At 32.6% G+C, this 26,501-nt stretch overlaps 1 protein-coding gene across 1 annotated transcript in view; it reads right to left on the minus strand.

The window, feature by feature from the left end:
• The window catches only part of CFTR (CF transmembrane conductance regulator), a 165,791-nt gene that overhangs the window by 39,285 nt on the left and 100,005 nt on the right, over positions 1 to 26,501 (minus strand). Inside the window, exons 18-21 of the mRNA XM_051962411.1 lie at positions 24,458 to 24,537; positions 13,224 to 13,374; positions 11,669 to 11,896; positions 7,257 to 7,357 (exon numbers count right to left, since the gene is read on the minus strand). Of these exons, the coding sequence (XP_051818371.1) occupies positions 7,257 to 7,357; positions 11,669 to 11,896; positions 13,224 to 13,374; positions 24,458 to 24,537 (560 nt within the window). The remainder of the gene's footprint in view (positions 1 to 7,256; positions 7,358 to 11,668; positions 11,897 to 13,223; positions 13,375 to 24,457; positions 24,538 to 26,501) is intronic.

Raw genomic sequence — 26,501 nt, forward strand, 5'->3', positions numbered from 1 at the left:
AGTGGCTTTTTAAAAATGAGTTCAAATGCAAATATTGATGTTTTTCCTAGATTGTGTAACAACACAATAGACACATGCAAAGAACCTTTTATGTTAAAACCCAAGGCTATAACATATCTTCTCACAGAAGAGGGGGAAATGAAAATGTCTTAAGTAAGTCCAAAGGAAAAATACTGAATGATCTCAAATAGCACTGGACAAGTAAGAGAAAAGAAAAGCAAAAGACCAAAATGTCAACATGAACATTTAGATCTTATCTATGATAATTTGGGACAGAGGCTGAAAAAAACAAGGGATTATGAAGGATGGAGAAGAGACTTTCAGAAAATAAACAAAATATTGGGAAAAGATGGATTCCAAGAAATGAGAGCATTGAATTAAATACGGAAAAAGTTTGTGCATGATATTTATGTCCATCAATATTTTCTTATCATTCTTACTTTTAGACTAACAGAAGTATTTACAAATGGTCCAGTTCTAAAATAGTCACAACTTTAATGGGAATGTATGAAAAGTCAATATGTTGAAAAGATTAATGATATTCAAAAGATATTGTAGGTAAAAGCACGTATTTACACCTAGATGTGAATTGATTTTGCCTGAGGAATTGGATAAATGAAAATTCTAAGATAAAAGAAAGATAAATGGATTAAGTACCTCTTTTTGTTCAGTCATCTTTCAGTTGTGTCTAACTCTTTATGATCTCATTTTGAAGGTTTTCTTGGCAAAAATACTGGAGTGGTTTCTCTAGCTCATTTTACACGTGAGGAAACTGAGGCAAACAGGATTAAATAACTTGCTTAGGTCACACAGCTAGGAAGTGTCTGAGACCAGATTTGAATGTCCCTGACTCTAAGCCCACCATTCCAGCCACTGGGCTTACCTATCTGCCTCCATCTATACAATAAGAAGCAGGCATTATGTTGCCTCAACATTCTTCCCTCCCACTCTGAATTTATTTGGTGTCGAAATGTATAATTATAAATATTTTCAATATGTGCATGATTGATAAAATGAGAGAATTAAACCCATTATGCTAAGTAAATTTTACATTGTATTAGAAGATGGTTTCCCTGGCAAAACAGATGAAAAAAAATCATTAATAGAATTTAATTTATCACAATTCAAATGCTTAATCAAAGATTTAAAATAAAATTTATTATTAATGAAACAGAAATCTAGAGGATAGAATTAAATAAAATTTTACTTTAATAATTAATACATTAAAGAGATTTTCTAGCAAATTTCATTTCTATGGGTTAGTATTACAGTAGTCCAAGAATATGTCCACAGAATCCTAAATCAGAATGGACTGATGAAATCAGAAGTCTGTATAAACTGCCCAATCATCTATTGAAATCAGAATTTTGTATTAACTGCAGTTGGAAAAAGGAAGTGAACTAAGGAGTTACTCAGTTACAGGTTTCACAACAAAGAGTCTACTTCAAGACATTTAAATAGCACTTTGAGGCCTAGTTGTTTTTGTTTTTTTAAATCATATACATGATTTTATTTGTTTCTAACAACTCCTATAAAGTGAGTTCTCTTGGCATTATTGTTCCCATTTTATGGAAGAAAGTGAGTCTAAAGTTAAATGAATTTCCAATCATCATATAATTAGTAAGCATCAGAGGTAAAAGTCAAACAGTAGACCATCCTGACTCCAAATCTAGTGCTATTTCTATTATACCATGTTGTTTCTCAAAGTTCAATCTCTGTAGAAAAGGAAGTCTCCATGACTGGTAGCAGGAAAACCATACCAGAAATAATTTTTATAAATGGGATACAAATAAAAGGTACAAAGACAGAACTCAGGAAAATTTTGGTTAGTTTCATGTCAGTATGAAGTAGGAAGATTCTAAAGAAAATGTCAATAGTAAAAGCCAAAACAGAGAAGATGATGATCTTCAAGGAGATTTCTATTGCAGCACATAAAAATCATTAATGGGTCTCCTAAGATTTATTTATACCTATTGTGGAATATGGAAAGAAATTCAAACAGAAATAGCTTCTATTTTCTACTGAGGGAGGAAATCGATTATCAACTGACCAGTTTTATGGTAAAACACTCTAAAAATGAAATTTACCAATTCAGGATATTGGTTAGAGCAGTTATATTAAAAGAATACAGAATGTCCCTACTATTAACAATACAATATAGTTAATGTAAGTATTTCTAGATTAAGTCTTGATAGATTTGAAGTTAAAATTGCTTAAGACCTTATTACATGCTTATGTGCTTGGCACAAGGGAGGTTCTTATTAAATGCTTGTTTATTGCTAATTTATTGATGTCAGATTGAACCAGATTGCAGTTTGGATTGTGCCCTTAACATTCTCAACCAGATCACTAATGATATCACAATTGGAAATTCAATTGCCGTTTTCTAGACCTCCTCTTTGTGAAGTATTGTTTTAATAGAGCCAATGTGAAAATTGATTTGTTGTTGGTAGAGATGAAGAGTCAGGTTGTACTGCCCCATTCTGAAATATGTACAAACTTCTTACAGTTTATCTAATTTATCCCTATACTTTTGCTTATGCCCTGCCTCTACCTTAGCTTTATGAATTTCTTCCCATCCTTCAAAACTCAACTAAAATCCTACTTCTTCTTTAAAATCTTCCTTGCTCTTTTTAGCTAAAGACGAATTCTTCCTCTTCCATTTACTCCTAGTACTTTGCCTGTATTTCTCCTAGGTGTTAATTAATTCTTTCAAGAAAGTATAGTTGTTTACACTTTCTCTCCATCTCAAAATTATTTTGCACTTCCTTTGAAAATGTTTTATTATCCGTATATATATGTTGCTTCCCCCAGTAGAATATAAGCTTCTTGAGGGTAATAACTATTTCATTCTCATATTTGTGTCCATAGCACCAAGCACAATACATGACACATAATAGGTATTTAAGGAATGCTTATTGAACTTTATTAAACCAAAATTTTACATTGTCCTTTGACTTATAGTGATTTGGATTTGTGACTTTCTCTTCTATTATATTACAAACTCCCTGATACAAGGATGGTGTCATAGTTTTATCTATGTGCTTAATGTGGTATCTTATACATAAGTATACATGTAAGAAAACTAGAAGAGAAAATGATACAATGATATAGAGTGAGATATGAAAGCTTCTTGAACAGCGGTAAGGCACTTTGTGCTGTAACTCATTAACTTGTCTTTGACTAGACAACCAGAATTGGCAAGCCTGGTTTTAAAGTTGTGTAGGGGACTAAACATTTTCATTTCTACCTAAAAAATCCTTTAAGCCTGTACTCTTGGGGGAAAGGACTATTCTTGGATTTCCAAGGTATAGACATTTATTGATGGTCTCTAATCCACAGAATGATCAACATATATCCATCATAAATATCTAAGGCAGGATTTGAACTCAGATCTTCCTAATTACAGGTCTAGAACTCTATCCGTGGTGTTACCTGGATGCTTCTAATAATAATAATAACTTATATTAAAGATTTATAAATACTTTAAATGATTTTATAAAGTGTTTTCCTCGCAACAGCTCATGAGGTAAAGTAGATTATACAAATGTCATCATTCCCAATGCTCAGAAAGGGTGACTGACTTGCTCAACACCACACCAACACCCAGTAATTCTTGGAGGGGGATGAAGTCTGTTCTGACTCTAAGCTTTGAGCTCTTTTATGAAAAATCTTTTTTGTCATCTCCATTGTTACAGGGATGTAGAGAGAAGCAATCACAATTAAATGAAAGTAAAATATTTAGATGTACAGGTTTTATGCAAATAAAATATACTGTAAAGCAAAGCATACCAACATTCCTTAATTCATATTTAAAAAAATCTTCCTATTTGCAGGCACTAATTCTACATTAGACCTACAAAAATGGAACTGTACTAAAACAATGGTTATATGAATGAAAATAATTAACATGTTGTCCACAGTATTACTGACCAAAATCTTGAAGAAAAAAAAAGAGGAGAAATTTACTTCTGTACACCATTTTTTTTAAAAAAAAGGATGACTTCAAACTTTGGTGGTAGGAAGTAATTTGAATATAACTTCCCAATATTAAATCTAATTCTTCCGAAAACGAGAAGATAAATGAAATCCATAAATGAAGGGAGACCAGGGAGCTTGGAATTTGTTTACTTTCGTGTAGTCTACCAACTATCTGTCTTCCCAAATCTAAAGAGAATTTTCTGTTCTAATTATTAATACTACTAAAAAATTATTTTCTTTTTTTTAAAAAAGAACAATACTGCTTTACCTCAATGTTTAACTTTGACTCTATTTCATGGAGGTGGGTTTTGAAAGAAACTATGATGTATGGGATCCATGACTTATCTGCCTCAAATTCTAGGATGAGGATAAAATAACATTCATATAGAATTCTTATGGACTTGATGCCATGGGAAGAATTATGACAAGAAGGTTGAGTCAAGTATTTGTAATTTTACAGGAAAGCCAGAAATTATACATATTTTAAATATGGTACTACTTTCATATTTAGTGTAATAGAAATTCAACAAAGCCTTGTTGAAGTCAGTCAGCCTAAAGAAATATAAAGTTATAACTATGAACATATTTAATGTAATGGAAGCAAACATTTTATTTTTTGCCACTGTTACTACAATGGTTAAATTAAGCTATGATGCATTGTTACTATTTTTGGGTTTCTCATTGACTTCATACAAGAAGAAAATTTAACTAAAATGTAGGGGTTTTTTTTCTTCATAGAACTGTATATAAAAGAAAAAAATAGAAATATGGAAAGAAATTCTGTTTTGTGATGCAGTACCTAAATATGTGATGTAAAAGCTACTAAGATAATCATCATTATTATCTTATATCATGCCTCAGTTTAGATTAGATAACAATAGAGATTGAGGAACTACTAAAATCTGGAGAGAAAAAAGTCAAAGAACCTGAGATCACTGGAAATCTTCAATCAATATATATTTCAGAAATTATATCTAATAATGAAACCTTAATTTCCTTCAGACAAGTCACAGAACTTTAAGGCATCAAGGAGAAAGCTATGGCAAAATACATTGAAATGTACTGCCATTCTATAATAAAAACTTAGTAGGATATGTAAAGCAACTAATATATAGGCAACACCAGACTTAATATATACTTTTAGAACTAAAAAATAGATTTTAAAAGTATCCTGACAATCTTAGATTAATGCTTCCTCACCAAAAGGAAGAAAAGAAGTGAGAGACATTTTCAGAGCACAAAATAAAGTCAAAACCCTACAAAAGTACTTTTTGAACAAGAAGTATGACTCAAGTAATACTAAATGCAAATAACAGATACATTCAATTGGATTTATTGAATGCCATGAAAGTGGTTGACTCTGTAGAGAGTCTAAAAACTGGCCAAGAGCCAAGAGTAACATTAAGTATTATCCATAAGAACCAAAACACCAACATGTGGACAAAGAAACAGCAAACAAATGGATAAGTTATGCAGATTTGTTTATGGAAACGGAAGGACTTATGATGGAGCTTCATCAAAAAGTACAACTGGAGATCAATGCAGATTATGCAATGAAATAGAAGAAACTGTGTAATAGATTCAGGCAGACAACAATAATTTAGCAGCTACTGAATAACTAGCAGACAGAATCTGCTGGTTGCAAATACATATCAGATCATTATGCTTTAGATGATCATTATGATAGATGATAAATCCTTATGCTGCAATTATAGATCTCAAAATGTTTTGCAGAATTGTACTGAAATAAGAGCATTACCCAAAGCACTGTCTACAATCACCCACATATAACATCAATCCATAAAATAAACTTAAGGACGTCATTTAGTTTGACTGAGTTTCCTCAACTGTAAAATGAACTGGAGAAAGAAGTGGCAAATCACTCCAGAATCTTTGTCAAGAAAACTCAAATGGGATCATGAAGAGTCAGACATGACTGAAATGAATGAACACTACCGCACTAAATACCTTTCATTTCCAAACTGCTTGGGATAGAAAGTTTTCAAATTTTAGACATATAGTAGAAGAAATCAAAATAATGTGGGAATAGGATCAAGTACATATCATTCTAATCATCTTGTCTTCTACTAGTATTGCACTAAAAATACTTTCAATGAGTCCACAGAAGATGAGTTTGCAATCCAATACTCTTTGAAACAGGTATTTTATCCACCTATACATGTATCTGCCAAAATATTAAATATAAAAAAATAATAAGAGGAGAGAAACTTATCCCAGGACTATTTCTATCTGAATATCATCAAACAAGTTGAGAACGTTTTCAATAAGAATAGCTGTGACTTAAGATTTACCAAGCACTTCATATATAACACTGCTTCCAAGCTCCACAATTATCCTAAGAGGTATATGATACAGATATCAACCCATAAATGGAAAACTGGGATTTGGGGCTAGAGCAGGTGTTAAGTGGTTTGCTTACAGTCTAGCTCATAGCTGCTAAGTGTTAGAAGCAAATTTTGAATTCAGGTTTTCCCGAATGCAAGTCCCAGAGTCTGCACTAACACACAATGCCTCATTTTATTCTTCCCTAATCTCCCGCCCCAGATCAGCTCAGGATTCCACTGTCTGCTTCTTATGAAATGTTGGAAATCCTAATCTTGAAAAGAGACTGCTGCATAAACATATTTAACATCTCCATTGAGAAAGCTTGACGCACAAGTGGTTTTGGGCCCTGCAGTTTTTTTAGAGATGTTTTCATAACAGTACAAATTACTACCTTCAAGAATGGTATTTAAGAGTACAAATTAATTTCATGTCCCAGGGCTTATTTCCTGAAGAGGGCTATTTATTTAAAATAATAGCTCTAACCCCAAATTTATAAACTGAATCAGGAGATTATTATTTTTTTATATTATGACATATATGAATGAATTTTCTTTTGCATCATTTGGTACTTCCTTAATTCTGACAGTACACTTATAGAAAATTGGTAATTTTCACTCCTAAGAGCTGAAGACCAATTATGTATGCTTTTTAAAAGATTTTTTTAGCTTTTTGCTTATATTTATTTGGAATCAGGAATTTATCTGACTAAAATCAAATAAAAAAATTCTTCCTCATACTCCTATCTGATTTACTTGAAGAGTACAATGAAAATGTGAACTTATGGGTAAGAACTATTCACAAATCTCTAACATCTCAAGTGATAATGATTGATAGCTATGCATCAGTAGCTTCTAGTATATTTTATTCATCAACCCCACTCCCATTCAATTATGTAGGAACAATAAGATACTCTGGGTTTCATTTCTTACCAAACTGTCCACATCTATGCTGGAGTTTACAGCCCACTGTAAAGTACCCATGATATTCATGGCTAAAGTTAGAAGAATTCCAACTTGTCCTTGCCCATCACCTGCAAGTTAAAAAGAAAAAAAAAGCTATTTAGGGGCAATTCAACCATAAACAAGTATAGCACATATAATAAATATCATTATTTATTATACTTATAGAATACATTATCTTGCACTGAGTTATATATTAATTTCTATTCTATCTACATGACCCAGTATCATTCTGTTATTTTACAGGCTTGATGAAAATAATCATATATGGATAAATTTTTTTTGGTTGGCCTTGTTTTATGGATAGGACTGTGCTTTCAGTCACCTATACAAAAAACCTGAGACTGATCTTGAATTCATTATTCTCTTTCATATATGGCCTTTTGCCAGGAAGTCCTGTTTATTTTTAAAAGTTCTTACATGAGAACATTCCTGACCCAAATCTTCTTGTTTCTGCCTCCACAGTATTTCTCATATCCATCCCATTCTCTTCATTTACACAATCTCTATCTTAGTTCTGGCTGCCATTACCTTTAGTTTAGACATATTTTGATGTCATTTTATTGATTATCCTGCTTCATGCTCCATTTGAGCCCACTCTTTACACAGCTACCAAAGTGACACTTTTCATAAAATATAGCTCTTGTTCTATTACTTTTCAACTCAATAAGCTTCAGTGCTCCTTAGTATCTTTAGGCACAATTATAAGCTCCTCTATTTGGATTTTTAAAAATTTGGATTTAAAAAAAATTCTTACCCTAGATTCAACCTAATTTTCTATCTAAAAATTAAACATTATATCATTTAACTTACTCTGTGCTATCATAAAATTGACCTTAAACTTTTTCATATTTGGCACTCCAGTTCTCATGTTAATGTATTTGAAATGGCTGTTATTCACACCTGGAATATATTCTGTCCTCATTTACATCTTTTAGAATTTCCAGTTTCTTTTAAGGCTAAGCATGTGTGCTACCTTCTACCTTAAGTATATCCCAATTCTCCAACTATATGTTTCCCAGTACTTGGCAATGAACATAATACGGAGGAAGGACTTTAACCAAAACTTGGTTGAATAAATGGAAATATTCTTCTTCAATATCTCTTGAATTCATCCTATTCTCTTCATTCTTGAGGTTATCACCTTAATCTAGATTCTGCTATAAACTGCTATAATCTTCATCTCTTTCTTTCCCATTCATCCAAATCTGACCATATGACACACACCTGTGTCTGTGTAGGTACATACACACACATACACTTCCAATTCATCTCATCCATTCTAATCAGAACAGTCTTCCTACGATAATAATTTTGTCATGTCATACTTTTATTTATTAATTTATTATGAATTTCCATAGTCTCTCAGATGAAATCCAAACTTCTCTGCCTAGCTTTAAAAAGCATTCTAATTGTAGCTTGAGTCTTCACTTTGTACCATTCATTCACCATAATAATTGATACATTCATACTTTTGCTCACATTTCTCCTTTTCCTCAAAAGGCTTTTCTTCCTTTTCTAGATCTCTAATCCTTCAAGATGCATGCCAAACCTCAACTGCTCTCTGAGTTTTCTATGACAATGTCAGCTCATTTTTATCTTTTCCCTTTCTTGTTTTCCTTTTGCTATTTGCACCATTTATTTTGGCTCTTGGTTATAATAATGAATTCAGTGGGGTTTTGTTCTACTATGATCATTCTCTAATTGTTTTTTGCTTACTTTTTTCCAACAGGACTTTAAACTCCATAAAAGTATATATCAAATCATATAAATGTTTTAAGTATTTCCCCAAAGCATCTAATGTTTGGTAAGCATCTAATAAATGTCTATTTTGCCGATTTTTTTGGTCTCTTCTTTTTTTTCCTCTGTAAATATTATTTGTTATATTTGATGACTAAAAGAGATGAAGGAGAAGCATACTAGAAGCAATTTTGATGATTAAATAAACAAAAGTTATCAGTAAAAATTGTACTTAAAAATAACAATGCTCAATTCAATTGAAAGTATGTGGCAGATTTTTTTTTTAGAGTTTGCTATTACAACAGTATCTTTTGGTCTGTGTCTATATATTTTATACGCATTTGTCTCTTCCATTAGAATGTAAGCTCATTATGAGCATGGATTGTTACAGTTTTTGTATTTATTTCCCCAGTACCTAACACAATGTCTGACATGTAGTAGAAACTTAATAAATAGTTGTTGATTCACTGATATCTGAATTTTCTTGAACATTAGTCTCATATTACTAACTACTTCTCTCCAGGATACTTTTTTTTTTTTTTTTTTTTTTTTTGCTGAAGCAATTGGGGTCAAGTGACTTGTTCAGAGTCACACAGCTGGGAAACATTAAGTGTCTGAGGTCAGATACCTGCCTTCAGGGCTGGTATCTATACACTGCATCACCTAGCTCCCCCCATATTACTTTTTGCAGGGTATCTCTTCCTGCACATATCAGAGGCCTTGGAAACTCAAACTCAACATTTCTAAAACAGAATTTGTATCTCTTAAATAAGCATTTTCTACCATCATGCCTTCATTTATTTAGTCCCTTTGCCTAGAATACTGACAAATCTATCAATTTCTGAAGTCCCAATGCAAAGGTCCCTCTTTTTTAATCTCTACAATCAGATATAATCTCTCCTTAATGTGAACCCCAAAAGCACTCTGTACCACATTGAACAACAAGCACATCGTACCATGTATTCTTATAATTTGTCTTTATGTCATTTTCTCTACTAAATTGTGAAGTTCCTAGGGATAGAAATGGTAATATTTATTTTGGTAATTCTTAAAGTTTCTTTCCCAGGTTGTTGTGAGGATTAAATGAGACAATAATTGTAAAACTTTTAGCTCAGTGCCTTCTATAGGATGATGAATAGGAAAGAGTTTGCTACAGTCCAAGCCAGTCATTTGGTATTTATATGCATTGTACTGAGGAAAGACTCATGGAGTACATTGTCTTCCAAGTCTCCAGCGTGTTTATGATGGAATAGTGTTCACATTGGACAAGTTTTGTTTTATCCCCTTGCTAGACTATGCTATGTAAGAATCTTCCTAAAGCCCTAGTATTAATGTGGTGCCTGTTTTTAATTGAACTCTTTATTTGTTTTGTGATAAAACTTACTTAGGGTCCCCAAAACATCTTTTGCAAAGATGTTTGTTACTGGGAATATAATAAAATAAGACTTGGAAAATATATAATATATTTAATAATTTTCCAAATATACTTTAAAGAATCATTTTAAAACAAACTTTCCAAAAGCTGGACAAATATTTTGGCCCATAAGTATTCTAACGCCCTTAAAAATTAATTTAAAAATGTTGTCTAAAATTATTCTTTAGTTTAGTGGTATGTAAACTACAGGATAATTTCTTTTATTACATTTCCCAAGAAATTATTTCATTCTTGAAATTGACTTCATTTGACATCTATACAATACTTTTTTGATCAATTGTTTATTTTGGTCTAGATCTATGACTTAATCAATGTGGAATAATCTAAGTTTGGAAACTTCCTTTGCTGATATAGTCATTAAGAATTACTTTGGGCACTGAAAGAGTCATTTGTTCAGAGCCACTTAAATAATCATATGTCAGAGGCAGAATTTGAAGCCAGACTGGACTCCTCTCTACTACATCATGCTACCTTTCTTGATGTAGTTTATCTTAGGCTATAATTTTCAACAATCTAATTTCTGATATTTTAGTTTAATAACTTATTTATAGGGCAAAAAATAAAGCAACTTTTTTTTTGCATTTTGGACCCTCTATCTTTGATCAACTTATAATTCTTTAATGAAAAAAACCTAACTGTTCTGAGCAGCCAAGAAACTAGCTAACTAGTAGCAAGGTGGCACAGTGAATAAAGAGCTGGACCTTGAGTTAGAAAGATCTGCCTTCAAATTCAGCCTCAGGCTCTTCCTAATTGTGTGACCCTAGGCAAATTATTTAATGTTGTGTTGCCTCAGTTTCCTCAACTGCAAAATGGGTATAATATTAGCAACTCACCCAAAGTTTGTTGTGAAGATCAAATTATATGATATTTGTAAATCTCTTAACATAATCTGATACATAGTAGGTACCAAGTAAATGCTTATCCATTCCTTAACTAAAATATTGGATAGGTAATCAAATAAGTTATTTTCTAAACACTGATTTATTATGTGATTTTCAAGAAAACATTGAATTTCTCTCAGTTTTGTCATCTGAAAAATGGAATAATACCAAATGAACAATCCAGCTTCCAAGAAGTACTAACTACCACAATGGAAATTTGAAAAATAGATGCTAAATTATGTGTGAACACAAGAATGAAACACTTTATAAAAATGCAATTCCTTAAGTATAAAGACTTCAATGACCATCTGGTTATTTTATAGTACCTGTAGTTAAAATGGAGATGAAGGTCACAACACAGAAGAAGATGACAAAAACAATTTCTATTCTCATTTGGAACCAGCGAAGTGTGGACATGTATAGGAACCAGTTTGCTGTGTGTAAATTCAGAGCTTTATGGAACAAGGTCTCAAAGTATGGTTGGCGTCCAAAAGCTCGTAGAGTCCACAGGCCCTTTAAGCTTGTAACAAGATGAGTAAAAATTGGAGTCCTGGCTGGAAATATTCAAATTAAAAACAGAGTGAATTTTTTAATAAATTACAAAAATTGATATTATGCCATACCAATAAAGGCAAAACTTAAGAGAACTTGAAAGTCAGTTAATATTCCTATTTAGATGAAAATGTATAGTCTTCTTCTTGAAACAAGCTGTCATTATTTTTCTTTAATGCATTTAAATTTTTAAGAAACCTTTAAGTATAGTAAGATTTTTCCCCATCTGTTTTTGTGATGTAGCATATCTCTAATACCTAGTATTATGTTCACTGTTCAAAATATAAGTGATTCCAGATTCATAAGATTATTTTAAAACAATTTGTTCATGTTTAAGAATAAAACATGTCAGTTATACTCAGATGTAATCCTTAAAAGAAATCATCTTCCTCAACACTATGAAAGATCCATCATTTCACTAGTAGGGGTATTATCTTTCTCGGGGCAAACAACTCATCTGTGTGCCATTTTCTGCATCCAGTACAATCCTTATTCATCTGATAGTAACTGACTTCTGGCCATGGCACACAGCCCTGGATATTGCATTGAATTGTTGCTTATAAAATCATTAATTGGAGTAAATACTATTCAAGCAGTCCCTAAATTGTGGACCCCACAAATAATCAGTATTGGAAGGTATATGAAAACATTGTTTGTGGGCAATAAAGTTTAAGGGGGCCCTTTGCTATAATTCTTTGGGTGCCTATGAATACCATTTCCAATGACATTTTTTCCCCTAGTGTTTTGTTTTTCTTTGTTTAGACTTACGATTTCACTGATATAGGGAACTTCAGGTAAAGAACTCCTTCTACTGGTACAGGGCTCTACTCTATGCAATTTACATTCTCACTAAATAGCCTCAACCACTAAGGATTAAGCTACTTGACAAGAGTCACACAGTCAGTAGGGGAAAGACGCAAGGCTTCACCCAAGATTTTCTGTCTCTGGAGCTGATGATAATGTAATTTTTATTGCTCTCACATTCTTAATTTTATGAATATCCCACACTGATAAAGAAAAAAGATGTATTTATAGCCCCAAGATAATAAGAAATAGTGTTTATCATAATCAAAAGCATTCCTTTTATAAAAAACTTTTTTTTAAAGAAACCTGGGAAGATTTGTATGAAATGATCAAAAGCATTCCAAATGTGGTGGGTTTTCCTATGCGTTTTGCTTTTAAAAGACTTTTTTCTATAAGGAAATAATAGGACACATGGAGAAAAATATCAGAAGAAAATATGTAAAACAAAAATAAGCCTGAATAAAAGCTTAAAATAACTTTTTTGAGATTCACTTACAATAAGAAAATATTATTTATTGACCATACCTTCAGATTCCAGTTGCTTTAGTTGTTGGGAAGTTTGGAGGAAATACGCCCTTAGCATAATAAAAGCTATTATCACAGGCACAGTAGCCAAGAAGATATAAGGTTTTAAAGCTGATACTACAATGAGAGCTCCAACAACGATCAGTACTAACTGTGGGATTAAAAAAACATAAAGCATTGATGAGAATGTTTATTTTTCAGAACACTGACAAAGCAGAGACTGGTAATTTGTCTCCCAGTGGTTTCATTGTACTAGTCAGCTTCCTTCTAATTTAGGAAGGTTTCTATTAGGAAGAAAGAAAAACAATTCTGACACAACTGTACTGTTCAAGAGCACCAATTCAAAGAACTTCTAAGATAAGTGATACTATTAATCTTTTTGCAAGTTTTGTCATCTTAATGTTATGAGTAACGAGAATATTGGTTTGAAGGAAAGAACACTGGCCCTGCCAATCAGAAAATCTGAATTCAAAGCCTCAGTCTGTTTGTGCTCATTTTTATCACTTACTAGCCTTATAGTCATTGAAAGTAGTAACACTAAAGATGAAGTTAAATATTTCAGCCACATAAGATGACAGGATTCATTGGGAAAAAACCTTGATATTGGGAAAGATTGGAGGCAAAAGGACATCAGAGGATAGCAAGGGTTGATAGTAACACGGAAGCAAAGAAAAATACTTGGACAGACTTTGGGAGACAGTGGAGAACAGAAGGGCCATGGATTCCATGGATTCACAAAGAATTGGATGTCATTAAATGACTGAACAATAACAAGCCATGTTAGCTATGAAGAAATCCCTGAAATTCCCTGAGCCTTAATTTCCTCCATTTGTAAAGTTATTTTATGGTAATTCTTGAATTTCTTTCTTCAAGCAATTGTAAGAAAACTAGATCCCACATTTCCAAAACGTGAGATTTTGTGTGTGTGTGTGTGTGTGTGTGTGTGTGTGTGTGTGCATGCATGGACCACATATTTGCATATAAATGTGTATTGTGAAATTTTGCTTTGAATAATTTTGAGAAATTTATGTCGTCCTTTGAAAAAATTAAAACAAACTTTCAACTTAGTCACTGAAAAGATAGTGGATAGAGAGAGAGCCTCAGCCAGGAAGATGTGGGTCTGAGTCCTGTTTCTGGCAGATACTGGCTTTGTGGTGAGATACTTAACTACCCATTGTTGTATAGCATTAGTGTCAAGCTCATTGCCCACTATCCTGCCCAGACCAAATTAAAATGTAACTGGGAAATGTTTAACAAAATAAATAAAAATACATTGCAAAATAGATAATGTTGATTTGTGGTTTTCTAAGTCAATATTCAGCTACAGGATCTGTTTCTTTTTAACACCACTGGCTAGTGGTATTAAATTAAAATAGAAATACATCACTAAATTATACATAAACATCCCAGCTATCAGTATATTGACTTAGATAACCATAGATGTTTATAAAGGAACTAGGTCTTAGAGGTATTACAGGCTGGATGTAGTCAGCAAACTATATGTCTCATCCTCTTATCTACACAAGTTTCTAAAACTATAAAGTCTGAGAAGGTCCTGCCCTGAATTGGATGGAGTTACTCATCTGGGAGTTCTCTATAGCAATGAAATCACAAGTCCAGTTTGTGTGTGTGTCTGTCTGTCTCTGTCTCTCTCTCTCTTTCTCTCTCTCTCTCTCATTTCATTTGTATCTTTTTTGAAAAGCATAGGATACCCTTGAGAAAACTGGAGAAATTTGCATAGAGTACTAAGAATGAATAGTTTAGCCTATGAAAACTAATTTAAATTTAGCCCAGATTATTATTTGATAGTTCTTCCAGCATTGTCCAGAGAAAAACAATTCATCTTAAGTATGAAGTAACTTTTGACAAGAATTATAAATTATGCCCATTTGTTGCATTTCTACATTAAACACTGATCCAGATTAATATCTTCACTATTGGTTTCCATTGGCAACAAAGGTTTTATGCCAGTTGTTATGAGGTAGAACACAACATTTTGAAAATTGTATCACTCAGATCCAGACCAACCTATTTCAATACCATCATCTAAGAATAATTTTGTGATTCTATAGATATACCTCCAAAAATTCAATAATTATTTCTTAGTTTCAATAGCTTTCAGATGCTACTTAATCAGAGTTCCACAAACAACTGCCTATTATTTTGTCACCATGGGAAATTCCCTCCACTAACACAGGTCACATGCCATTTATTACTTATAGTTTTAGAGAACTACTAAGACTCAGTAGGGTTAGTGACTTGCCTACAGTCAGTAAATGGCAGAGGAGTATTTCTGACTCCAAATCCAGTATTCTATCCACTACATCACCAGTTTGGGTCTGCTACTTACTTGTGTGACTTTGGGGAAGCCACCTTGAGACCCCTTCTAACTAGAAATCTATGATCCTATGAAAATTGTTTGGTTAGTAGAAACAGGATGAACTCAAAGATCTGAGTGTGGATACTTCTGCCAATATTTGAGCAAACCAGAATAATTCATCAATGAATAATTCCATTCCATCCAACATAATAAACATTTATTAAACATTCAATATGTGACAAAAACTTTATTAGACCCTATAGAATACAAAGGTATAAAAAGATCCTATTCCTGCTATGTCTATATGACATAGACAAACATAAGTATACGACACTGGATAGGCAAAGAAGTATGATAATAGAGTTCACTATTAGAGGTCTCTATAAAAACTCTTATATGAACATTTTGTGAGGGGAACCATTTGGGGATGAGAAGATCATGGGAGGATTAATGGAAGAGACTTGATCTGAATTGTACCTTAAAAGAAGAAGATTTCAACAATTGGATATGAGAATAGAACACATGTAGGAAAGAGGATAAACCTGTACAAATGCATACACAGAGGCAAGAGAATTAGTTTGAGATGAAAAAAATATTTAATAGACCTTCCCATTTGTCTGGAATGCAGAATATATAAAGGAGAGCTGTGAAAAAATAGGCTGGAAAAATAGTCTTAAAATTAGACTACTGAGGGCCTTAAAAACCAGGCTAAGGTATTTGTATATTATCCTCTAGTGAACAGGATTGAGATGTTGTGAGCAAAAGAGGAGAAAATATAGAGGAGGTGGTCACAAGTGTCAAAGGCTATCAGAAGTTTAAGGAAAATGATAACTAAGAGAAGGAAACTGGGTTTGACAAATAGGTCTTCGGCAAATTTGCAAAGAATAATTTAGAAAAATTGGTAAAATTAGAATACTACTAAGATGAATAAAATTAAGAAAGAATATTGTCCTTTTTATATGCACTCAAGATGTACTGATTTTTTCTGATGCCAATTTCTCATAATTAATCTAATTAAGATAAGAAACTTCTTTTCATATGTATTCCAGGTATTAAAACAATAAAGTTGTCATCACCTTATTCTACATCTAGTTATATTTTGAGTGTTTCATACAGTTATATAAGAGTAGAAAGCATTTGCACAATTAATTTTCAAAGATGCTTCTTCAACTAACACATTCCCAGAATAATCTCACATGTCGATGTCTACTCATATCAGTCAAGTAGCCTCTACAAACAAAGTTAATATAATCAAAAGATTTGGGTCTAGAAGTCCAGAAACCTGGATTATATTCTAAAATCTACCATTGTCCTTCTAGGTAAGTTTGGAAAAGGGACAGTGTCACTCAGGGTCCCAATTTTCTAATTTATACATTAAAGTATCCTATTGCCCTTCCCATACTCTGTGGTCAAAACAAACTCTCCATCTCTATGTTCCTCAGTATAGCACATTATCTCTCAATACCCTTTCCACACTTATAATGCATCCTCTCCTCAATCCACTTTAAAAAAAAACCTTTTGCTTCCTTTAAGACCCTATTCAAGTGCCTCCCTCCAAATCAAGCTTTTTCTGATTTTTCTCCTCCTCCTCCCAACTGCTCATGCCCTTCCTAGTACTAATTTTGCACAAATTTATGCCACTTAAAATATATCCATGCATTATCTTTCTCAATAGAATGGAAACTCCTTGAAAAAAGGAATTGTTTTCTTTCTTATCTTTACATGTCTAGGGCATAAAACAGCATATGTTCTTGTTGTTCAGTTGTTTCAATTGTGTCTGACTTTTGTTTTGGTTTTTTGAGGTAATGTGGTTGAGTGACTTGCTCGGGATACCTTGATAGTAAGTGTCTAGCTAGTAAGATTCTGAAATCAGGTTCTCCTGACTCCATGGCCAGTACTCTATCAATTGTGCCATTTGGCTGCCCCAATATTTGACTCTTTGTGACCTCATTTGGGATTTTTTTTTTGGCAACGATGCAGGAGTAGTTTGCCATTTCTGTCTCCAGCTCTTTTTACAGAAAAGGAAACTGAGGCAAGCAGGGTTAAGTGACTTGTTCAGGGTCACAGAACTAGTAAATGTCTGAGGCTAGATTTTACTTCATGTACTGGCACTCCATCCTCTGCACCTTATGTAGTAGGCTCTTAATCTATGCTGTTGCTGGTCCTTCATTTTTAAAGGAGACTAATGGCATCATGGATGATACACTGATTTGTGCCGTGAATTGGACTTAAGTGAGGCAGAGTTGCACAAAATCATCAGTCTTACTCTTTGTTTCTGAGCCATCAATGTCCTTTGGCAAGACAAAAATCAGAACAACTGGCCCAGGATGCAGTAGATGACTCATAACTTTAAGATCTGACCAATCTCTAAGCCCTCCACATTGCAGAAATTTAGTCACCTTTGTGTCCTTTGGAACTAATTGTTCTCATTCACTTATTCACAAGGGAAAGTCTTCACGTACTTGGGGTAGCCATCCCTCTAACTGGCCAACAGATCTGAGATCTGTCATTTACCCTCAACTTGGGGTAGCCCATCTGCAGAGATGGTTTATTAGGGTGTGGCCATTGCACATGCTCCAGCCTTTTGGACCCATAGGTGAGATTTGGATAAAATAGAGACCAAAGGTGGATGAGCAGCCCTGAAAAAGCCTCTCCAATCCCTCACACCAGAAGTGCCAGCCCCACTAAGCACCTCATATATCATATAAACTAGTTGATTAGTAAGTAAGAGACTGACTACATAGTCTCAAAAGTCCCTTCTATCTCTATTCTATGTACATACACACTAGATAGAGATAGTTATAGATATGTGTTTTAGAAAAATACATTAAGAAAGTAGAGAAGATAATAGCTTTTAAATTCTATTAAAATATACTTTTAAAGAAGTTAATTTTCCAGTAGCCTTTATCATCTAGAAGTATCAAACACTCCTAAGTATAACCTTAACTAGATTAAAATATAGTTCCATGTAGTTTTCAAACTCAACATAAAGCCTACAGGTATTGTATTCTTACCAGACAGTTTAATGGCCCTCATTTCTATTTTAACCAGTCCCCACAAATATAACCACATAAGCCAAAATATTATCTCTGAGCAGGAAGGAAAATAATTCTCAAGTGTTTTTTTCTATTTTATTATGGGCCTGGGCGGAACCCTCTCGAGAGAAATGACCCTCTTGATTTTGTTAGTATCCCTAGTTCCTTAGCACAATGCCTAGCAAATAGTAAGTATTTAATATATACTTGTTAACAGATTAATTAGTCTAATACCCAAATATCTGGAAGATCTGTGTTTAAGAAACAAACTCAACAACCCTAAAACAACTTGAGAGGATCTCAGAAAAGACATGTCCTCCAGGGACTAAGTTTTGGCCTGAATAAAGAACAAACATCTCCAGGCAACTCCACAGAATCAAACAGCAGGCTCTGGAGCAGCTCCATCAGGAAACAGATTAAGCATCAAGAAATTTCACCTCAATCTTACAAAAATGAATGTTGAAAAACATCTTTATACATAATTGGAAAAAAATCCTATCCAGTGCAAAAAAAAACCCCAAGCAATTCCACATATCTGGAAGAAAAATGATGAGAAAGAAGAATCATCAATCTACTAATAATGAAAGTAAAAAAAATATCATTATTACTTATTAATTACAGTAATAATTACTTAAAAATAATCCTAGAATAAATATCATTTATACTCAAGTACCATACATACATAAGTATTCACCAGGATATGCACATATTTTCAACAATCAACAAACTCAGCTTTCTGTAATTCCTCAATTATCTTAAGTTGTGTCTGTACCATATTTCCCATCACAGTTGAACAACAGTTCAAATCAAGCAAACATTAATCAAGCATCAATTATGATACAAGCAAAGCATTTTGCCAAGTGAGTCCCTGAACTCTATAGGGACTGTGGTCTGTGATGGGCAAGAAATATAAGATTTTAACCTTTTAGAATTTTTTAAAAATAAGAGTTTTCTGGAGACATCTATTTCCAACAACAAATTATCAAAAAGTGACAAAGAAATACCCATACATCTCCTGAATTTATCTTTTATAAAGTAACTGTTTCTAGTCCTATTTTAGAAAAAATTAATGGAAGGAAGTAATAAAGAGCCTTATCAAAAAGAAATATCCAGGATACATCTGTATCATCTACCTTAGGAAAAAAATAAGTAAAATTGGCAACTACTAAAACTATTTAAAAGTATATTTGCTGCCAGTTCCTGACTGTAAGAAGCATTTTGAGAATAAATCACAAGGAACATAACTTCATGAAATATCTGATACTCTAGTCTTGAACTTCTGATAATTATTTGTAAAAAGAGCACCATGAAAGCAATTTTTGCATGTGTATTGCTGAGGGTAGAGAGAGATGTGACTTTTTCCTCAAAAAGAATATCCTTTGTATGAATTTATTAGAAGTCAATTTGGTATGAATCTATTACTAAAACTAATGAAAATGTACTCATAGAAATTTTTACATGTTTTTTCCAGTGTTTATCATTTCAGTTATCTTCTTAGAGGGTATCTAGAATAAGGTAATAATATAAATAATATTATAGTATTGCTGTTGTGGGAGAAGGGTACTGGGGAGGGGAGAATTTTTAAAATTTAAAATTCAAATTTTTTTAACGTTTGCATGCAAAAAAAATCTTCAAAAGATTATACTAAATTTGTGACATAAAATTTCTAAAACAAAACAAAAAAGAAATTTTACCTCACAGCCTCAGGAAGTTTCATCTGAACAACTTTTTTACCTCACATATTTTCATCTAAGTAACAGCAAAGGTTGGGTGAGGGAAGATTAAAGACTGCTGTTTCCAGAAGTCAGGTCTACTAGTGTTGATCATACATAATCCCTGGCTGTGATTGTAGGCAAGGAGGAGTGAATGCAGTAATGCAGGAAGTAAGAATATTTTGGGGATAGCATGGCTGGGATTTAGGGGAGAAAGAGAAAAGTTCCTGGGGTCAAACTTCTGGATGGAATCCAAAAAAACAACAGTAAGCAGGACCTGAGGTTTCAGGCAAAATTACTGACAATTTGGGAACAAAACCAGTTAATAATAATAATAATACTAAGCTGCTGAAAAATAAAATATGACAAATTAAAAATAAAAAATGAGTAAGAAAAAAAGAAAAAAAACTTGACCACTAATAACTACTTTGCTGTAAAAGAAGATCTGGGTAGATATTCAGAGGAAATTTTTTTTTAATTTAATTTTATTTAATAATAACTTTGTATTACAGAATCCATGCCAGGATAATTTTTACACAGCATTATCCCTTGCAATCACTTATGTTTCGTTTTTTTCCCCTCCCTTCCTCCTCCCCCCCCCCAAGATGGCAAGCAGTCCTATATATGTTAAATATGTTGCAGTATATCAGAGGAAAATTTTGAGGTTAAAAAAAAAAGCCAATATCCCCAAAGAATAACATCAAATGGTCACATACCCAAAAAGCGGTCTTGGAAGAACTTAAAAAGAAATTCTAAACTCAAACATGAGAGATCAAGGAAAAATTAGGGAGGGAAATAAAAGCAACCCAAGACAATAATGAAAAGAAAGATAACTAATTGGGAAAAAAGGCACAAAATCTTAAGGAAGAAAATAACTTCTTGAAAACTAGAATTGTAACATCATTAGATTTCTCTTGCACAAGACACAAAGAAATAATAAAACTAGAAAAAATAGAAGAAAGAGAATCTGAAACATCTCATTAGAAAAACAACTGATCTGGAGGACAAAGTCAGGAAATACAATATAAAAATTATATTTAGTTATATCAAGAAAGTTATATTAAAAAAACTGAATCTTGATAAAATCTTAGAAGAAAATATTAAGGAAAACTGCCAAAAAAGAAAAGAAAAGAAAAGAAAACTGCCCTGAAATTCTAGAACAATGGGGCAAAGTAGAAGTAGAAAAAAATCTACCACTCATAACCTGAAAGAGATCCCAGGAGGAAAACTTACAGGAATATCATAGTCAAGTTTCAAAATTCCCAGGTTAAGGAAAAAATAATTCAAGCAACAACAACAAAAAAAAAATTTCAAAACTACAGAAATTTCACAAGATCTAGCAACTTCTACTCTAAAGGACTATAAGGCTGTCAATCTTAGAAATATTTTGGGGAGCAAAAGGACAAGAATAATTTACCCAGCAAAGTTGAGTATAATCCTGAATGAAAAAAAATGGACATTTGACAAACTGACTTTCAGGTAATTGTAACAAAAAGACCAGACCTCAATGCAAAATGTAATATAAAAGATCCAGAAGACACAGAAGGAAAACATTAAAGACTAATTATAATCATCAAGGTCAAACTGTTTATTTATGAAAATGTTATCACTATTCTTAAAACTGTCATCATTACTAAAATAATTTGAAAGAAAGGTTGGGGCTGAATCACATATGATAGGATGATTCAAAAAATAACTTTGGGTAGAAAAAAATAAAAGGGAGAAGTTTTATTATAAAAATGGTGTGTGGAAGAAAGAACTAATATAGAAGAAGAATGTAAGGGTAGAGGGCTAGTAATCTAGAACTTGACTCTCATTTGGCTTGAAGAGAAAACAACATGTACATCTAGAAGGGTGAAGAAGTCTTCTGAATATGTAGAAAGGTGAGAAAACTGGGGGTAGAGGTAGGGGAAGAAGTTTAGAGTGGGAATGGCCCTTCATCCACTATTTCAAATTGTCTATATCGACCCAATGTTGTGTATAAAATTAAGATGCCTGATTTAGACTTTGCTACAGACTTCCCCTTGTAGCCTTAAGTTTTGCCTCATTTATACCAAACACATGTACAGAATAAGAAAGAATTCTAATCCACTAACAAGATCAAGAAGTGAAATCTTACATCCCATGAAGGAAAAAAAAAGAGTTCTCTAAGATTTTTTAGAATAATCAGGCATATATACCTCAAGTTGAACTTGGAATCAAGTTCCAAGTTGAACTTGGAATCAAGAACAATTCTAGCACTTCCTAGTTTTGTGAAGGTCACTTCAACTCTCTGGCTCTCTGGCAACTCTGTAAGATGTACTTACTAAACTGTTGATTAGTTATAATATCTTGAAGCAAAAGCCTATATTATGTGAAATTTTCTACCCTAAGCATCGAAAAACAAAAACAAACAAAAATTCTTCCAGACACTAGCATAGCTCATAGTATAATAATATAATAGCACATATAATTCATGCTCAACAAATATTTATTGATAGAAAGAATTAATGGATGGAAGTAGATAAAATGTAACTCATTTCAGTTATAAACTAAAGACAAGAATAAGAATTACTGGAAAGAATGTCTCTCTCTCTCACACACACACACACACACACACACACACACACGGACAATGGGTATAGGAGCCATTAGATGTGTTCAAAAGTGTTATTTAATCTATAAAATACTTATCTAATAGTAACTTTCCCCTTAGAAATCTTAAGACAGTCTTACAGTATTTCAAAAAAATGATGAAGAAAAAAAACACAATTGGGAAAAAAAAAAAAAGGCCAAAGAACGTTGAACTAGATTAATACTGTTGCAACTATGAGTCAGGCTTCCATGTGCCATATTCATTCAGAATTGGCCATGTGTAACTCTGGAATAAGGAACAAATTGCCAGAGCTCAAAGACCAAAAAAAAAAAAAAAAAACTTCACTGAATTGCTTGCTGGTCTCAAGAAATCCTTTAGAAGACTCCAACAGCTATTGTTATGAGTTATAACTTTAAATAGAGGAATCTGTGTCAAACCCAAAACAGTGTCACTCATTTGGAACAGGAAATTCATTAGATTGTTTGGTTTTTTCAGTATGAGGCAAACTGACCTTTTGATTATTTTGCCTCTAACAATGTGCTTTTTGTACATATATGCATATCTTATTTCTTATTTTGATTTGCTTTCTCCTTTTTAATATATCAATATGAGTTTCTTCTTTTATTTTCCTGATATGCTTAGGGGAGGTAGCAGTTAAGAGGGAATAGGAATGCATCATCCCTGAGAATGATCACATCCTTCTCTATTTGTTTTCACTGCAGATGATTATAGTTGTGGCATTTATGATCTTAGATAATGATGGTGAAATCGAGATAGGAAGCTTTAATCATATGTGTGTTCAAGGCCAAGGTTATCAAATGATGTCACAGGTGACATTCTGTAGCTTATAAGGATCTAATGTGGTTCCCCAAACCAGCATAAGCCTTACACAAAATTGTGAGGTAGGAAAACCTAATCTTGGACAACTGCCCACCTCACCTTACCATGCTCCCACCTTTCTCTTCACATACCTCTCATTCACTTCTACCCCTATTTCTAAATCCCTCAAAAGCAGTCTTCAGGGCAATGTCCTAAACTCTTGAATTTCCTTCTAAAACAGTGTGATTTTCCAAAGTCTTAATGTAATTTTAAGATTTTATAACTTAAAATTGCATTAAGACTTTTGGGACATGTTCTATGTTAAAGTGTTATCTTTTTCAAGAAAAATATTTACATTTTAACAGGTTATTTTTTCAAGGCATGATTCTTTAATTCCCTTAGAAGAACTCTCATTCTGACTTTCATCACTATGGCAAGGCTGTGCCAGAGATATCTTGGGTCAGAGAAGTCTTGTAATGTCTTTCAAAAATTATATCATAGAAGTAGCTAGCTACATTATCCAAGTATGTTGTTGGCCCTTATCTCTTGGCATAAAGAGTTAGTTACTCTGACACAGCATTGATTTTTCAACTGTACTGTTTCTTTTGATTTTCCATTATCATTTTCAGAGTAGTCTTTCTTATTGAATTCCATACAATAGAGGATACCTGAAATTCTAAATTAAATGTGAGTGAAATGTAATCAAATACTCAAACTTAAGCCTTTTTTAAATATTAAGGCAAATTCTACTAGAATAAGGTTATTTTACAAACCTGGATAAAGTCAAATATTGTAAGTGGCAGAAGATCATCTAAAATTGCTATATCTTTCGAAAAACGGTTCAGAATTCCACCTAAAGATCAAAAAATGGAAATAAATGGATTCAATGACTCAATTTTTGGTTATCTTCAAAGTATAGAGATAGAAGCAATATGATTTTAGTTGAACTAGAACTTTAAAATTGTTGAGTGTTTTAAATAATGTTTACAGTATGATCTTGTATCTTTAGGTATCTAAAGATAATCAATTTCTGTTAAGTTTCAGGGGAAAAATCTCTGACTACCATGGAACTTTATCTTTGGTCACAAATAACATCCAATAGTCTAACCATGTTCATACTCTAATATGTATACATAGCTTAGTGTAACTGCAATGTATTGAGTTTAATGAAATTTAAATTAATGAAATAAAAGGTCAAATATTTACTAATGGAGATTCTCCACAAATTTTGCTAAGTAATTATAAAAACACAAACAAATAAAAAATATCCACTGGCTGTAGAAGCAAGAAGACCTGGTTAGAATCTTTCCACTGACTTACTTACATTACCTGTTTAACCCAAAGTGAATCATAAGATCTAAGTCATTTTCCTCATCTACTAAATGAGGATGATGCCTGTAGCACCTACTTGACTGGATTGTTTTGATTATCAAATTAGATCATTCACTTATATAGCTAAGCATATATGCTTAGCTATATAAATGTCAATCTCTATTTTTCTTCATTTATATCAAAAATCAAAAAACATTATTCAAATTTTAATATACTGCCTTTATCAGCAAATAAATAAGACTAAATTAAAAGAGAGAGTTCATTCTTCAAAAACCCCAGAAAAGTTTCAAAATAGGTCAATTTAGGCAGTTATAAGTTAATTTGATATAAGTCCAGGAATATGCCAGATTTGCCTCAATCCAGCTTGTGAGAGCTGACTGTTAAACAGTATTTATACAACAGAAATCAACAACATTACAAATGAAGACTTGATTTGTTGTTTTATTAATTGTCTAGATTCAATAAAGTGATGAAGAAATATTAATAATGCAGATTAAAATTAAACGTGCTTAAGTCTTTTTTTTTTCAGAGAGCTGGTTAAATATTAACTAACATGCACCTATCTAATTAAGTTCCGAAACCAATATAAACAAGTACAAATGGAAATTCACTTGTTTATTATATATAATGGAATGTATAAGGAATTCAGGCAGGTGGTAAGATATAGTAAAACGTATGTTACAGTAAAAGTCAGAAGATTTTGAGTTCTGGTACCACTCCTGCCATAGAGACAAATGATAGCTATGTTACTCTGAATAAATTACATACTCTTATGGCTTTGAGTGTGTTAATTTTTTAAATGAGGGAGTTGTAACTATATGATCTTTAATATTCCTTCATTCTCTGATATTTTCTGGTTCATAAATAGAGAATGCTGAAGTGCTTGTCTCTCTAAGGTGTAGTTTCCAAATCATTCAGATATGGATGATGATATTTTTTTTTACATATTTCCCTGGATTGTCAGAAAGATCAGACAAGCTAATGAATGGGAAGATATCAAAGTCCTGTAGATATGTGTCTTTATGTGGGCCCTAAAACTATGAAAGTAAACAAGATCTGAATGCAAATTTGAGAGAGAAAAACTATTTTCTGGTTTTTGTTCTTGGATTTAAAATGGCTGTTTAATATTGAACAAGGCTTTCCCCCTTTTTAGGCTTCTTTATAAAAATGAAAGTCATTATTAAACCCATTTTATAGTTGAGAAAACTGAAGCAAAGAGAAGTTAAATAATTGACTAACAGTGGTACAGCTAGTAAGTGCCTAAAGCCAAGTTTGACCCTATTTTTCCAAATTCAGTACTACTACTTTCCACTGCACTGTCAGATGCCTTTAACCAGGCTTGTGCAGTGATCTAGATATGACCCAAAAAAAACCAAAACCCCAACAATAACAACAGATTTTTGCTATCATGACTTCAGTGATGTGATGTTTTAGCAAACTGTGATAACCTGATTGTCAGGTGAAACACAATCCAACCTGAACCTT

This window comes from Antechinus flavipes, chromosome 5 (genome assembly GCF_016432865.1).
Source record: "Antechinus flavipes isolate AdamAnt ecotype Samford, QLD, Australia chromosome 5, AdamAnt_v2, whole genome shotgun sequence".
Lineage (NCBI taxonomy): Eukaryota > Metazoa > Chordata > Mammalia > Dasyuromorphia > Dasyuridae > Antechinus > Antechinus flavipes.